Source organism: Oncorhynchus clarkii, chromosome 10 (genome assembly GCF_045791955.1).
Source record: "Oncorhynchus clarkii lewisi isolate Uvic-CL-2024 chromosome 10, UVic_Ocla_1.0, whole genome shotgun sequence".
NCBI lineage: Eukaryota > Metazoa > Chordata > Actinopteri > Salmoniformes > Salmonidae > Oncorhynchus > Oncorhynchus clarkii.
The window spans coordinates 27,092,772-27,110,275 of NC_092156.1; the positions used below are offsets into that span (position 1 = coordinate 27,092,772).

Consider the following 17,504-nt stretch of genomic DNA (forward strand, 5'->3'; position numbering starts at 1 on the left):
GACAGAGGTCAAACGTCTTCTGTAAGTCTTCACAAGGTTTTCACACACTGTTGCTGGTATTTTGGCCCATTCCTCCATGCAGATCTCCTCTAGAGCAGTGATGTTTTGGGGCTGTTGCTGGGCAACACAGACTTTTCAACTCCCTCCAAAAATGTTCTATGGGGTTGAGATCTGGAGACTGGCTAGGCCACTCCAGGACCTTGAAATGCTTCTTACGAAGCCACTCCTTCGTTGCCCGGGAGGTGTGTTTGGGATCATTGTCATGCTGAAAGACCCAGCCACGTTTCATCTTCAATGCCCTTGCTGATGGAAGGAGGTTTTCACTCAAAATCTCACGATACATGGCCCCATTCAGTATTTCCTTTACACGGATCAGTCGTCCTGGTCCTTTTGCAGAAAAACAGCCCCAAAGCATGATGTTTCCACCCCCATGCTTCACAGTAGGTATGGTGTTCTTTGGATGCAACTCAGCATTCTTTGTCCTCCAAACACCACAAGTTGAGTTTTTACCAAAAAGTTACATTTTGGTTTGATCTGACCATATGACATTCTCCCAATCTTCTTCTGGATCATCCAAATGCTCTCTAGCAAACTTCAGACGGGCCTGGACATGTACTGGCTTAAGCAGGGGGACACATCTGGCACTGCAGCATTTGAGTCCCTGGCAGCATAGTGTGTTACTGATGGTAGGCTTTGTTACTTTGTTCCCAGCTCTCTGCAGGTCATTCACTAGGTCCCTCGTTTTAGTTCTGGGATTTTTGGTCATTTTGACCCCACGGGGTGAGATCTTGCGTGGAGCCCCAGATCGAGGGAGATTATCAGTGGTCTTGTATGTCTTCTATTTCCTAATAATTGCTTCCACAGTTGATTTCTTCAAACTAAGCTGCTTACCTATTGCAGATTCAGTCTTCCCAGCCTGGTGCAGATCTACAATTTTGTTTCTGGTGTCCTTTGACAGCTCTTTGGTCTTGGCCATAGTGGAGTTTGGAGTGTGACTGTTTGAGGTTGTGGACAGGTGTCTTTTATACTGATAACAAGTTCAAACAGGTGCCATTAATATAGGTAACGAGTGGAGGACAGAGGAGCCTCTTAAAGAAGAAGTTACAGGTCTGTGAGAGCCAGAAATCTTGCTTGTTTGTAGGTGACCAAATACTTATTTTCCACCATAATTTGCAAATAAATTCATTTTCTCATTTTGTCTGTCATAGTTGAAAGTGTACCCATGATGAGTGTACCCATGATTACAGGCCTCTCATATTTTTAAGTGGGAGAACTTGGTGACTGACTAAATACTTTTTTGCCCCACTGTATTACCAAGCATGTCTAACATCAGAGCAGATCTTCAAAGTTCAACAGCTTGATGTGTATGTAGCTAGTAGTGTAACATGTTTTGAAGATCGGTTCACTGAGGAGATCACACCCATCCAGTCAGTCTCTAACCTCTACTCCTCACTCCATTCCAACATACTTCCATGCACTGCAACAGTAAGGTCTAGAGTGGGGTTTTGTGTCTCTGTGCCTGGTTGTGACTGAGTGGCCAGGGCGAGTCACGCGAGGCTGACTGATGACTTCTGTGTGTCTGTGTGTGTCTGTGTCTGTGTCTGTGTGTGTGTGTGTGTGTTGGGTGCCAGAGCAGCAGAGCTATGTATAGCTGCCCCCATTCACACAGAGCAAAGCTGGAGAGCTGAGACAGCGCTGCTGTTGCCACCACACACACAGCCCAGACAAAGGAGAGGAAGAGAGGAAAAGAGAGTAAGAGGGAGAGGAAAAGCAAAAGGGCATGAGAGAGAGAGGTAGGGACAATGAATGAGAGAGGAAAAGAGAGATAGTAAGAGGAGCTACCTAGGTTTCTGGACAATGATGATGACTTATCTTAGGGACAGAAAAACCCATGGGACAACAATACATTCCTGTAAACAGACTGTACAGTATCTATCCAATAGTAGTACAGCATAGACACAACCCACAGTGGTGAAAACTGTAGATGTATTGATGTACATATTGAATCATTTAATTAATCAAAAATAGTAAAACACATTGCGGATGACAGGAAAAAGTCTATGACTGTTTGTGGTCCTCTTGAGTCAAGGTCAGAGATTGTGATGATGGTAATGAGTAAGGGATGGATAGGGAGGGGTTGGGATGTGGAGACTGGCAGGGTGTTCTAACACTGAGTCCTCCCCACCCTCCATGTTGGGCGCTGCCAGTCTTGCCAGCCCTGGCCTCATCAGTGCCCGGCATTGACACGGTCACTAATTGGCGTATGACTAATTATGCCCCAATTCCAGTTGATTTTCTTTAATGAGACAGCTGGGTTAATTATATAATCATATGATTACATTAGACCCCCTGGCCCCGAGAGAAAGAGAATAGGAGGAGGAAGCTAGGGGGAAGGGGGAGGAAGAGGAGGGATATGAAAAGTGATAGAGACTAGAGAGGGAAAGAAAGAGGGAGATAAAAAAGAGACGAAGAGGGCGAGGGTGAGTAGACTAAGTATACAAAACATTTGGAACACCTGCTCTTTCCATGACAGTCTGACCAGGTGACTCCAGGTGAAAGCTGAATGGGTAAGACAAAATATTTAAGTGCCTTTGAACGGGATGTGATGGTAGATGCGCATCGGTTTGTGTCAAGAACTGAAACGCTGCTGGTTTCCGTGTGTATCAAGAATGGTCCACCACGCAAAGGACATTCAGATAACTTGAGACAACTGTGGAACACTTTCGACACCTTGTAGAGTTCATGTCCTGACAAATTGAGGCTGTTCTGAGGGCAAAAGGGGGTGCAACTCAATATTTGGAAGGTGTTCTTAATGTTTTGTACCGTCAGTGTACAAGTGCATGAGAGCATATTTAAGGCAGTCTGGAAACAGCAGAAGAGAGGGAGGGGGAAGAGGTCTGATCTTAGAGATGAAAGACATCCAGCGCCTCTATTCTCCTCTGAGTACACACACACACACACACACACACACACACACACACACACACACACACACACACACACACACACACACACACACACACACACACACACACACACACACACACACACACACACACGTCCTTGGAGGGAGAAGCGATACATTCTCCAACACCAGACAAGCCATTGAGGACACAACAGCATTATCAAAGGCCCATTATGTCAACTTTGTTGTCCTGAGTTCTGACACCCTGCGTCATACACAGTGTAATCTAATATTCTGAAAGATCTAGCCTTGGACAGCCTGTTCCCATGTTACGTTTCTCATAAATCACTATTTGATTGTGAAACACATACACTCTCCTGCACTGACTCTAAACACACACACACACACTGAACTCTACCAAGACTCCACATACTGACACCCCGACACATACACACACGTGTACTGACGCCACACACACAACTGTCTATTACCTATCCTATTGCCTAGTCACTTCACACCTACCTATGTACATACACTATCTACCTCAATTATCTCGTACCCCTGCACATTGACTCGCTGCTGATACTCCCTGTATATACACCCAGGTTATTGTTATTCGTTATTCACTGTGTACACTATTTCTATTTTTATTTGCTTATTTATCTTTAACTCTGTTGGAAAATCTCTTAAGTAAGCATTTCACTGTTAGTCAAACCTGCTGACAAATACCTTTTTTAATTTTTAATTTAAAATGTACTTTAATTTCTTGTCATAAAAAGTAACACTATACAAACATCCTTGAAGGGTTATAATGGATCTCATCTTTCAGTCCCATTTAATGTTTTATTATATTAGTTAGGATGATACTCTCTTGTTATGTGTGCTTTGAATACCCCATATGATTAAACAAACTGACAGGAGAGAAGGTCATACTGTGACATTAGGGTGATGACTGCTGTCACAGTACTGGACTGTACAACATAGCCTGTCTCTGTGGGCCTAGTCCCAGGTCCTACCACTCTACTGCTGCTCTCTCCAGAACAGACAAACTACAGTGTGTGTCACATGGAATCTTTCTCTCCATGTCCTCCCTGGACTTCTAACCAGGAGATTGTCCCTTCACTAGACAGGCGGTGGCACCAGCCCTGTCTGGATGGGCATGTGTGTGTCTTCTGAGCAGAAGGAGTGAGACAGTGCCAACTGCTCAGTACAGCCAGTACAGCCTGCTGCAGAACACTAGGCTGTCTGTGAGAACAGTGTGAATATTTCCAAAGGTTGCATGAGAAGGCAAGAGGGCAGACGGGTGGAGACACCTGTCAACTTTGACATTCTATTGCATAGTGTCATCAGGATGAGAGTGAGGTAAGGTGCGTGTATTTTCCTTGGTGTGTCCAAAAGAGCTCAAAAGGGTGGACACACTGACGCTAGGTCTGTGTGATCACAAACACATCTGTGAGATAATCAGTGGAGTAGTGATCTCTCATCCTCAGACACAGAGACAAGAATGGACAGGATGCAGATTACAATGATAATACAGACATTCCTAGATTTTCCCACACAGGCAGACAACACACACACCACGTAAGAGAGCCAAGTCAAAGAGGTCTCTAGGTGCTGCTCCTCTGTCTTGGCAGGCTTTTAGCTCTCTGTGTGTGTGTGTGTGTGTGTGTGTGTGTGGCTGGGATCTCCAAAACACAAAAGCAGTAATTTACGCATGTACTACGTGGTTCCCCAGGCCAGCATGCTTGCTCCTACAGGCCTCTGTGTGTGTCTGTTCACATGTGTGTGTCCATAAGGTTCACCAAGGAGGAAATGTGTTTCAGACAGACAGCCAGCTGCACACACACAGCTACACACACACAGGAAGACACACACACAGCCACACACACAGGATCGAGTCAGCTCAAAAAGCTCAGTCGGTCACAGACAAACACACACTCCAGTCCAGTCGACCTCCACTGCTGACTGTCTGTTTCCACTATTAGTCAGCCTATCCAAGTCCTCTAGTGCTTCAGTTAGGTGGAAAAACCATTGGCCAGGAGATCTCCATGGACAACAACACTGGTGTTAACAGTGACTGTGTGTCTGTCAGTGTGTTGAAATCATCAATGTACTCTCCATCAGGACCTAAAATGAACAACCGCCACCTGCAGGTAGGTTTTGGCGGGTAAGATGTGTATTTCACTAGCCACATTGGAGGTTGGTCAGGGCTCCATAGTGCACACATTTCACTCGCATTTGTGAAAAAAAATAGTCAAATAGTCATTTATAGTAAAATAAAAGCTGCAGTAGCTGTTTTCAAAGTATTTCCGCCATTTTGCTTCATAGGTGGTAAATGAAACGCAACAAAATCAAAGAACTATAAATCCTATATAGCCTATTCCAACTTGCGCTGCAACCCTGCCTGGCTGGGTGCTGTGCACACGTGAAGAGCTAAGTAAAAATATTCATTTTTAGAAGTGCTGTGCACAGGCATTATCTAATTTACTTTAAACGAAAGTCTACTGAAGTGAGACGTTGTCCTTGTGTTTCTTGGCTATTTACATTGTTTTGTTCACAAGTTATGTTGTTGGTCTATGTTCGAGTTTCAAATGCTAGGGAAGAGAAGACAACGCTTCTACTAGTCAGACTCAATCTAACAGGCACAGACATGACTGAGTCCTAATACCACGGCAACCTCCTGCCCTTAAAGGGGAAGGTGAAATTTGTCTAATGTGTTATTTTGGTTATATCAGGTCACAAAAACGTAATTATTCATTATAAACTGGGTGGTTTGAGCCCTAAATGCTGATTGGCTGACAGCCGTGGTATATCAGACCGTATACCACAGATATGACAAACTTACATTTTTACTGCTCTAATCACTTTGGTAACCAGTTTATAATAGCAATAAGGCACCTCGGGGGTTTGTGATATATGGCCAATATACCTGTGCCCAGGCACTCCACGTTGCGCTGTGCATAAGAACAGCCCTTAGCAGTGGTAAATTGGCCATTTACCACACCCTATCTGGCCTTATTGCATAAATATACCACATTAGTTACTTCTTACTAGTAACCCACGCTCTGTTCTAGAAACATTGCAAAGCATGCTCATCCGTTTTTTTATGTTTTGTTAGTGTACATTTTATTCCCCAAAAATATTTTTGGCTGGTAAGAAATCTGAGTGAATGGTAGATGTTTAAATCACAGTGTATGCCCTGCTCCCCATCCCTTCCCAATTTACCTACCGCTCAGCACTCACAGGGCTCCTGGACGCACATTGTCTCAGGAACACCAAGAGAAGTCATCAGGAACGTGTCTGTGTATGCACGTATATGTGGCGCCAGAGACATGTGCCTCATAAACATGACAGATGTGTTTACGGTGCCTCGCATACACAGTTGCGATGAGACTTACCTGGGACATCGATGAATCTCTTGTACACGTTTAGGAAGGCAGCCTCTGACTCCTTACTTCTTTTACTCACTGCGTCGATCTGAAAGGAGAGATGGAGAGATTGGTTAAGAAAAGAGAGAGATAGTCGAGATGATACATTTTTTTCAGACAACACCCCAACAACCATAATCACATTTTCTGGCTTATAAAGACTTTTATATACTTTGGCATCATCTACCCTATACTATTCATTCCATCAAGATTAATCTAGTTTTATAGGACAAATAGTCACATATCCAATGTAGTTCAACATGAATCTGGTTTATATAAAAATGTATTCATTTTAAACATTTTCAGATCTATTAGTGCTACGATATCCACACAGATCTATTGACCACAGAATTTCAGTCTTAAAAACACATGAATAGTAATTTCATTAATGTAATTTAGTAACAACCTGCTAAAAGAGATTGAGCTTCCAACCCCTCTCAGTTAATCATGGGTACTGAGTGCTTCACTGCTGTGGGCTGGGCAGACAGAAACTGGAAAGCACCAAGGCAGCTAACCAATGAGTCATGAAGAAGGTGACGTGATTTGGGGTTGGGCCAAGAGGCACCACAGACCTTGCTTCAAGTTCCTCAACAATCAAGTACAGGAGTATAGAGCTGTGGAAGAGGTCTTCTATAGTCATGACATTTCTGTAGTACACAGGTGATATGATACAGCATTGCAGCATTGCTTTTACATTAACTACAATGTACTGCACATGGTTCAAAAATCACAGATGATTTAAAGAGGTTTCAAAAATGGTTATTTTTAGCTCCAAACCAACACGATACATCACAAATACCCGCCCATAAATCTAAACATTATAGATGTTGCAAAAGTGCTTCATGAATCAGGATAGAACACAACAGCAACAGTCTGTGGCTCAACATCCATTCCAGATTGCCTCTCAAATACCGTCTAAAAGATGAAAGAAAACACACTTTGGACATACAGTCAAATACTGTACCATATTCATCCTTGGCCCTTGGAGAGATAGGGAGAGGAGGAAAAATGCAGGCCACAGATGACTCTTCCCTGAACCCTCTCTCACCCTCAGTACCACACTGGGCAACAGCTGGCGAGAGAGGAGAAAGGGTTTTGTCCAAGCCTTTTTAAATTGCGTGGTTGGTTGGTGGATGTTTGGTGGATGGTTGGTTAAACACCATCTTTGGGTCATGTGACAGACGTAATGCATCGGCCCTCACACACTATTATAACCCCCCACGCGTTGATGCATTTTGGATCAGCTTTCAGTCACATGGAAGCAACTATATTAGTGGTGAGTACTCTATGTACACCATCACACACCCGTTTTATATGATATAACACACACACATAAGCATGCTAAACCCTTAAAGCCAGAGCTGTGCTCTATACATTACACCACCTCGCAATAAAATCATTTCCTAATGTATAGATGGCCAATGTAAGTCATTTGGATCTAATACCACTCTGGATCTAATACAGTATAACCTTTATTCAACAAGATAAAGACGTATTGGTCGTCAAAATGACCAACTGTACTGTTCTTCCTTTTCAAGATACTCACCATATGGCCTAGGTAAACTACCATAGTAAACTACCATAGTAAAGTACTTTTTTAATCCACTTGCAGACTTCTACCTGCAGTGTATAAGAGTAAGAAAGGTGTCTCATTGGCCTAGCTACATGAGCTAATGATAGACAGTGGGCCCGCCCACTGTGGGGTTCAGAGTCTTCATGTGTGTGGCTGTTGTTGAGGTTGCACCGAGCAGCCCAGAAGTAGCGTGTGCGTGTGTGTTGTGTGTGTCTGTGGTGTCTCCTGAGAGCCCAGTCCAGGCCTGACTGTGCGTTCCTCCACTGCTCTGGGAGTGTGAGCAGCCAGCCAGCCAGTCCTGGCATCGCCTCTGAACTGGGCCAAAGCCAGCTAACTGGGTCATCCCTGGGTAGAGGAGGGGATGGGAGGAGGAAGCAGGGGAGAGCTACTGTACCACACTGCTAGTGTCAGTCAGCCAGGATCTACTTCAAGTGTTTTTTGGACTAAAAGCACACACACTTAGACCAAACACACACATCCACCTCCCCCCAACACACACGCATACATACCACCTCCCCCCAACATTTACACTTTCCTTCCCAACCCATAGGGTGGCAGTGTTTGCTCAAATTCACAAAAAGATGCGGCACAGTACAACTGCAAGTCAGCAACTGCAAGTTAAAAGTGTCCAGAACTACAGTGTTTACAGACACCAAACAGTGGGTTCCTAAAGGAGAAATCAAATAAAAACAATGTTTTGGACGTCTCCTGCCCAGACTCTGTTAGAGTTTTTGATTTATGGAGCGAGGCAGGCAGTTGCCACTGACAAACGCCAGTGAGCCCCAGTCACTCTATGCTCCTATGGGAGAGAGAAATGAAACATGTTCAAATGGGCTTTTGCTGGAAAACATCTGGATCCAAACTAGGCAGCGCCAAGTTCCCAAGTTCCCCCTCCCTCCCTCCCTCCCTCTCCCCGCTTTCTCTCCTTCTCTCTATCGCAGATGGAGCAATTAATGTTCCCTGCTTACTGGGCAAAGGGATCCACCAGACATCTTGTCAGGAAAAGGCTGCTTCCCTCTTTGGCTTTCCATTGAAAGTGAAGAGAAAGGGGGAGAAGGTGAAGTGGGATAGATAGTGACTGGGGGGGTTGAGGAGGGAGAGAGAGGTAAGGTAATGGGATGGGATGGATGGCACCTGGAGTGTGTGTGTGTGTGTGTGTGTGTGTGTGTGTGTGTGTGTGTGTGTGTGTGTGTGTGTGTGTGTGTGTGTGCCAAGGTCCTGCGTGACTGTGCGGCCATGGCTCAGTGCAGATTATCTGCCTCTCTCTCCAATGCAGTCCCATACACATTCTGACAGGGGAGGGCATCTGGCAACGCCGGCCGTGCTGCCTTCTGAATGATCACACACACACACACATACAAAGACACAAACAGATGATTCCTCTCTGTGTGTGCGTGTGTGTGTGTGTGTTAGTCCGTTTGTGTTAAAAAGGCGAGATTTGGGCCGACGCCAAAGCTGACCAGCTCACAGGTATAGCATAACACACCTCCAATGAACCATCTGGACTCTTTAGGGGTGCGGGAACAACTTAAAAATAGACGGTGGTTGCTAGCCTAATGACACTAGCGGGAGCTAGATGAAACACAAGGAAGGCTTTGGCATCGGCTTAGGGGCCAGGGGAAACCGTTGGCCTGCTTGTCTCTGTCTGTGACCTGGCCTAACCCCTTAATTGCAGAGCAGGTTTTAAGCTGTGGATAACTGATCCGGAGTGGTGTGCGTGTGCGGGGGAGAGAGAGTATATGTGTGTGTGTGTTTGAGTGTGCTTCTTTTTGGGTTGGGTAGGAGGGATTACTGGCTTTGCAGCTTTCTTTTAAGCGGGGAATTATAGTCTGAGAGAACGGTGACTTAGAGCATCCTCTGGGCTTCCTAGGGAAACAGGAAACAGCTAGCTAGCTCCCTCTCTTCATCTCGGTGTCACCTGGGGTTGTCATATGGCGGGCCTAACACACTAGGCCTACTTGCAGGCAGCTACCGTAGTATGGATATATAGTTCTACTAATTTTCCTCATTGCTGTAGCCTTACATTAGAAGTAGGTTGATGTTCCTCTAACCACTAGTCCAGGGTCAGATGTTTTCTAATACCCCTAATGGTGGTGAGGATTGGGTATTTGGTCATCTGATCCTAGATCTGTGATTACAGCCAACGTTTACCTCGTACAACATTAAAGATCTCATCATAAGAGTGGAGCTGGGATAGGATGGAGGAGCGAAACGGCATCACACATTGATGGTCTGTGATGGCTGACACATTGCTCCTCTGGGGCAGATCGGGCGTCGCCTGGAATCAGCGTCAGTGCCATAGGGAAATCAGAGAACGAGCACCACCCTGTGCCATCATCACAGTCACCCCCTCTCTTTGTGTGCCATCGGGGCGGGAGGCGCAGGAGAGAGCGTAGCTTAATCATATACAGAAGGAGGGACATCTGACTCAAGGATACGGTAGAGAGGAGTGTGTTCGAGAACAGGGGCAGGTATGTCTTTACATAATCACACAATTTTATTTAAATGTAACCTTTATTTAACTAAGCAAGTCAGTTAAGAACAAATTCCTATTTGTGATGACGGCCTACCGAGGAACATTGGGTTAACCGCTTTGTTCAGGGTCAGAACAACGGTCCTGACGGGCCGCCCCCAGGTGGTGAGGGTAGGAAACAACATCTCCACCCCGCTGATCCTCAACACTGGTGCCCCACAAGGGTGCGTTCTCAGCCCTCTCCTGTACTCCCTGTTCACCCATGACTGCGTGGCCATGCACACCTCCAACTCAATCATCAAGTTTGCAGACGACACTACACTGGTAGGCTTGATTACCAACAATGACGAGACGGCCTACAGGGCCCTCGGAGTGTGGTGTCAGGAAAATAACCTCACACTCAATGTCAACAAAACAAAGGAGATGATCGTGGACTTCAGGAAACAGCAGAGGGAGCAGCCCCATATCCACATCGACGGGACAGCAGTGGGGAAGGTGGAAAGTTTTAAGTTCCTCGGCGTACACATCACGGACAAACTGAAATGGTCCACCCACACAGACAGCGTGGTGAAGAAGGCGCAGCAGCGCCTCTTCAACCTCAGGAGGCTGAAGAAATTCGGCTTGTCACCAAAAACACTCACAAACCTTTACAGATGCACAATCGAGAGCATCCTGTTGGGCTGTATCACCGCCTGGTACGGCAACTGCTCCGCCCACAACCGTAAGGCTCTCCAGAGAGTAGTGAGTTCTGCACAACGCATCACTGGGGGCAAACTACCTGCCCTCCAGGACACCTACACCACCCGATGTCACAGGAAGGCCAAAAAGATCATCAAGGACAACAACCACCCGAGCCACTGCCTGTTCACCCCGCTATCATCCAGAAGGTGAGGTCAGTACAGGTGCATCAAAGTGGGGACCGAGAGACTGAAAAACAGCTTCTATCTCAAGGCTATCAGACTGTTAAACAGCCACCACTAACATTGAGTGGCTGCTGCCAACCTACTAACTCATCTCTAGCCACTTTAATAATGGAAAATTGATGTAATAAATGTATCACTAGCCACTTTAAACAATGCCACTTTATATAATGTTTACATACCCTACATTACTCATCTCATATGTATATACTGTACTCTATACCATCATATATTTTTATGTACATATTCTTATTAATTCCTTATAAGGTAGCTGTTGTGAAATTGTTAGGTTAGATTACTTGTTAGATATTACTGCATGGTCGGAACTAGAAGCACAAGCATTTCGCTACACTCGCATTAACATCTGCTAACCATGTGTATGTGACAAATAAAATTTGATTTGAACAGATTTTTACCTTGTCAGCTAAGGGATTTGATCCAGCAACCTTTTCAGTTACTGTCCCAATGCTCTAACCACCAGGCTACCTGCCGCCCCAAACACACTTTTAATAACCTGATATAAGTTGAGGCCCATCCCAGTCTCCCCTTTTTACTGTATGCCTATGCTAACACACACACACACACACACACACACACACACAGTCTGAGAGTTGAGCTAATCACAGCGCTGTGCGAGCTGCCAACTTAACTTTCACAGCCTTCTCCCTGGGCTCCCGGTGCCCTTACGACGAGACAGACATCCAAAATTACACTGCAATTATGCAAAATCAGTAGTGACTTCCTGCATTTGTCCCACTCCTATGCCACTTTGTACGTGTCTCTCTCTGCCACAGCCATCACGTCTCCTGAAGGTCTCTCTGTAGCATTCGGTTGCCTGACTAGGCTTTGTGGGGTTTGGAAGTGGCACACTGATTCGGTGTGCCCTTAAATAAAATAATAGCCTACACTGCGTACTAACAATTTACTCACATTTAAATCTCATTCCTTATCAGGGTTGGGGAGTAACAGATTACATGTAAGAGATTACAAAAAAACGAACTGTAATCTGTTACTTTACCAGCAAAAATATTGTCATCAGATTACAGATACTTAAAAAAAAATTGGCCTCCCGGGTGGCGCAGTGGTTAAGGGCGCTGTACTGCAGCGCCAGCTGTGCCATCAGAGTCCCTGGGTTCGCGCCCAGGCTCTGTCGTAACCGGCCGCGACTGGGAGGTCCGTGGGGCGACGCACAATTGGCCCAGCGTCGTCCGGGTTAGGGAGGGCTTGGTCGGTAGGGATCTCCTTGTCTCATCGCGCACCAGCGACTACTGTGGCGGGCCGGGCGCAGTGCGTGCTAACCACGGTGCACGGTGTAGCCTCCGACACATTGGGGAGGCTGGCTTCCGGGTTGGATGAGCGCTGTGTTAAGAAGCTGGTTGGGTTGTGTATCGGAGGACGCATGACATTCAACCTTTGTCTCTCCCGAGCCCGTACGGGAGTTGTAGCAATGAGACAAGATAGTAGCTACTACAACAATTGGATACCACGAAATTGGGGAGAAAAAGGGGTATAAAAAAAAAATAAAATAAAATAAATAAAAAAATAATAATAAATTAAAAAAATTAAAAAACTCCCGTTTCCGTTTAAGAAACGTTTTCAAACAGAATCAGCCTAACAAATACGCTCAGCCAGTGAAAACGCGCTCTTGCAACAGCCTCATAGAGCAGGAATAAAAGTTTGAGTTCCTCCCTTCTAAAGTCCCCTGTGATAATCAAATCAAATTTTATTTGTCACATACACATGGTTAGCAGATGTTAATGCGAGTGTAGCGAAATGCTTGTGCTTCTAGTTCCGACAATGCAGTAATAACCAACAACTAATCTAACTAACAATTCCAAAACTACTGTCTTGTACACAGTGTAAGGGGATAAAGAATATGTACATAAGGATATATGAATGAGTGATGGTACAGAGCAGCATAGGCAAGATACAGTAGATGGTATCGAGTACAGTATATACATATGAGATGAGTATGTAAACAAAGTGGCATAGTTAAAGTGGCTAGTGATACATGTATTACATAAGAATACAGTCGATGGTATAGAGTACAGTATATACGTATGCATATGAGATGAATAATGTAGGGTAAGTAACATTATATAAGGTAGCATTGTTTAAAGTGGCTAGTGATATATTTACATCATTTCCCATCAATTCCCATTATTAAAGTGGCTGGAGTTGAGTCAGTGTCAGTGTGTTGGCAGCAGCCACTCAATGTTAGTGGTGGCTGTTTAACAGTCTGATGGCCTTGAGATAGAAGCTGTTTTTCAGTCTCTCGGTCCCAGCTTTGATGCACCTGTACTGACCTCGCCTTCTGGATGATAGCGGGGTGAACAGGCAGTGGCTCGGGTGGTTGATGTCCTTGATGATCTTTATGGCCTTCCTGTGACATCGGGTGGTGTAGGTGTCCTGGAGGGCAGGTAGTTTGCCCCCGGTGATGCGTTGTGCAGACCTCACTACCCTCTGGAGAGCCTTACGGTTGAGGGCGGAGCAGTTGCCGTACCAGGCGGTGATACAGCCCGCCAGGATGCTCTCGATTGTGCATCTGTAGAAGTTTGTGAGTGCTTTTGGTGACAAGCCAAATTTCTTCAGCCTCCTGAGGTTGAAGAGGCGCTGCTGCGCCTTCTTCACAATGCTGTCTGTGTGAGTGGACCAATTCAGTTTGTCTGTGATGTGTATGCCGAGGAACTTAAAACTTGCTACCCTCTCCACTACTGTTCCATCGATGTGGATAGGGGGGTGTTCCCTCTGCTGTTTCCTGAAGTCCACAATCATCTCCATACTGTCAAAACAAGTTTCATTTAAGAAGAACACAAGTGAGAGCATCTAGTTTTCCACATACAAATAGCGTTTTTCGCTAGTGCTCAAAGCATGCCATTTCAATAGCACCATTTATTTTCCAGCTTGAACCAATGAGCCCCAATCAGTCCTGCATGACAACAAAATCATAAACAAAGTAGGATAATTAGTTCTTCATTTTTGGGTTATGCTCAGGCAAAACAATTAGGCTAATCTATATTTCCAAATCCGATTCTTGAAGATCAAGGGGTATTCAATTAATTGGAATGACTGGGACTCTGACAGACAGTTTTTTAATGTAAAGATACAGACTAATCGTATTATTATCTGAAGTAGAAAGCAATGGGTTAGAAGAAGCCTACATAACCAACACAAAGTAAAATGCAACATCCATTTATGGCCACCTATGTAAACTCTAACATTGATTTATCCTGCAAGAGGTCGTTCAATTGGTAATATTCATTTTTTTCCTCTTTTAATGCCTCTTGACGTTTATTGGGATGAGTCTTCTCCTTATGGTAGAACTGATCAATTTCCTCTAGATGGACCAGCTGCAAAGTCAGAATTGGCTACATTGTAAAAACGTTTGAACTTTTTTGGTAACTTTTTGGTCTTAATTTAAGGTTAGGGTTACACATATGGTTAGCAGTGTGGTTAGGGTTATGTTTAAATCAGATTTTATGACTTTGTGGCTGTTTCAACTACTAACCTGCACCTCTTAAGGGGAAAGTAATCAGATGACATTACTGAGTTTGGGTAATCCAAAAGTTCTTAATATTTTGGGACAAGTAACTATTAACCGTAATGGAGTACATTTAGAAAGTAACCAACACAACCCTGTTCCTTAGCGACTGATTTCTTGACACGCCACTGACTGACTCGATGCTGGTTCTTCCCTCTTCATTTACAGTGCCAGTTCGTCATCAAGCTACAGTTGCTGTGGCTGTAAAATGCATCTGGGATAGACTGAGTAGTGTCTTGGAGAAGCAGAGATGGTCCGGGGAGAGACGGAGAACACCCCGGTGGCGTCACACACCACATTCACACATCACACTTCATGCAAGGATGGATTCCCTCCGAAGCTTTGGCGACAGTAGGGACAGCATCAAGGGAGACCAGGAAAGAATTTGTTTCGTGCATGCATGTGTAAGTGTGTGTGAGTAGGTGGGGGAGGCTACAGTTGCAGTGGGGGGTGGTATGGTAGAAAGATCCCCCCCCCCGCTCTCCCCAAGAGGGGGTGCCATTGAGCTCTCCTGCCCTCCTTCCCTCCCAACCCTCCCCCTGCTGTGGTGTGTGTCCACATGGGCCTGTGGGTGCCGAGTGCTGAGCTCTGCTCCCCATTGTGTTCTCATTTCCTGACAGGAAAAGAAGCGCTCGCTCATTTCACAAATAAAATGTAAAAAACTGAAACCGTAAGAAAGAAAGAGAAACAACCCAAACAGATCTAGCAGCCTGGCTCCTCTCCCTAACCCTCGAGGCCTTCCAGAAGTCTAAGAGGATCTCATATATTCTAATGCGCCGCACTTCATGCTCTGCCTTGTGTATAAGAAACAGAGGGAGCAGAAAAATGGACTTTTTCCCTCTCCTTCCCCCTATGGGGAGAGCTGAAATGCTTGGGTACTGTGTCTCTGTATCTGACAATCTGTACTTTGAATCTCGCCGGGTCTCCATTTAGTCATTTGTTTTGCTCCCTAATAAAGCAGTCAACACTACTGCTTTCACATGAGGAGCCATTTCTGAGATCTGGAACACCGTTATCTCTCAGCCAGCTGATGCTCATGGAAAACAAAGTGGAAGCCCCAAATTCCTGAGATGATAAGTTGGGCCTTCGCGAAGGTCAGGGACTCCTCCTGTCCTTGCCAATCGCCCTATTCATCCACAGAGGAGATAAATTAAAATGGCTGCAGGAGTCTCAGGCTGGTGCCTGTGAGCCGGGCCCGTGTGATGTGGGGGGAGTAGTGGGTATTTTTAAACCTGGGGTGATTTAAACAGGGGCGATTAACTCCGTCAATAATAGGCCTGGGGGCCCTCACAAATTGCTCGCTCCAACCACAATGAACGCTAATGGGCCAGACAGGCTGCGGTGCGGTTCCGCCCTGCCTGAGAGAGGTGTACAGGGAGCCGTCTTTCCAGCCCCTTTAACTTCATGAAATTTATATGGCACTCCTTGCTGCTGAATTATAAAGAAGTGCTTTTAGTCGCTGAAGCAGCGTCTTTATTGGGAGGCGTCGGCGATAGACATTTTGAGGGTTCGAGGGTGACAGACATTTGAAGCAAGGAAAATCTTTAAAATAGCCGGCATTACTGTACTTTCTTTCCATTCGGTCTTCTTTTCTTAAATCGCACCATCTACACTCTGTTTCATATTAGGGATTTCCTGTCCAGGGGTCTATATATAGGCCTATATAGCAAGGCAGAGCCGGGCTGATAACAGCCACTGACCAATTACTGAGTCATGGCACGCAGTAGCAGCTATGAGTTTTATTTAGCAGCCATTTAGAGGGCAGCCAAATTCTTGGGCCTCTCAGTGAGAGAGTGGGCTTTGTTTTAGGAGATCCAGAGCACTTAACAAAATAATACTTTAAGAGCCAACAGGAATAGGAATATAATTAAGTGGTGACTAATTACTGTCAGGGATAAGAAGCTGACTGGGGTGCAGGGTGTAACATGGCAACACAATGGTGCTCATAGAAAGCATTGGGGAGCGTTGGGAGACATGTGATCATCAAAGTGATCAAAACGACAGTTTGATTTCAAGGCGCACGCCTCAGACTACAATGTACAGTTTGCGTTTCCCTGAAGGGATTTCTCAAATAATCAAATATCTCAGTACAGTGGAATTAACTTAATAATACCCATCAGATGAGTTGAAAGTAATAGAATATCTTTGAGCATGAGAGAAATTTGTTGTAAACACAAATGAGGTAGCAAACAACCAATCAAAATAAAGGTGTACCGCATGGCTTCTTTTTCTAACAATGTATTTAATTGTTGCACTAAGTAACGCTGTACTGGTAAATCCTCCTGGAACAGGAAAACCAGAAACAGGACCATGACTCATGGGTCAGACGACTAGTGATGTTCTAGTATCATTTCTGTCTTAAGTAACCTACTGTCTTTTTCTGGAATTGAAAGGCACTGTATACAAAATAGTGTACTGCACATGAAAAAATACACTGGTTGGTGTCCATGAGAAGGCAGAGAACTCCAAACATAACATATAAAGGGAGTAGCAGGCCTTTTAATTATGTTCAGACTAAACTCAAAACATTTTATATCATGAATTAGTGAGGTAGACTCACAAATGCATGCTCCGAATTAAAAATGCAATCTGACAGTGGCAAAATGTTACAGTCCTCCATCATTACCAAATTAAATATGCACTAAGCAAGACAGAGGACAAATT

At 45.0% G+C, this 17,504-nt stretch overlaps 1 protein-coding gene across 2 annotated transcripts in view; it reads right to left on the reverse strand.

Annotated features, from left to right (window-relative positions):
- The window catches only part of LOC139418207 (homeobox protein cut-like 1), a 205,615-nt gene that overhangs the window by 91,284 nt on the left and 96,827 nt on the right, over positions 1–17,504 (reverse strand). For both annotated transcript variants that reach the window (XM_071167482.1, XM_071167481.1), the window contains exon 4: positions 6,304–6,382. In XM_071167482.1, the coding sequence (XP_071023583.1) occupies positions 6,304–6,382 (79 nt within the window). The remainder of the gene's footprint in view (positions 1–6,303; positions 6,383–17,504) is intronic.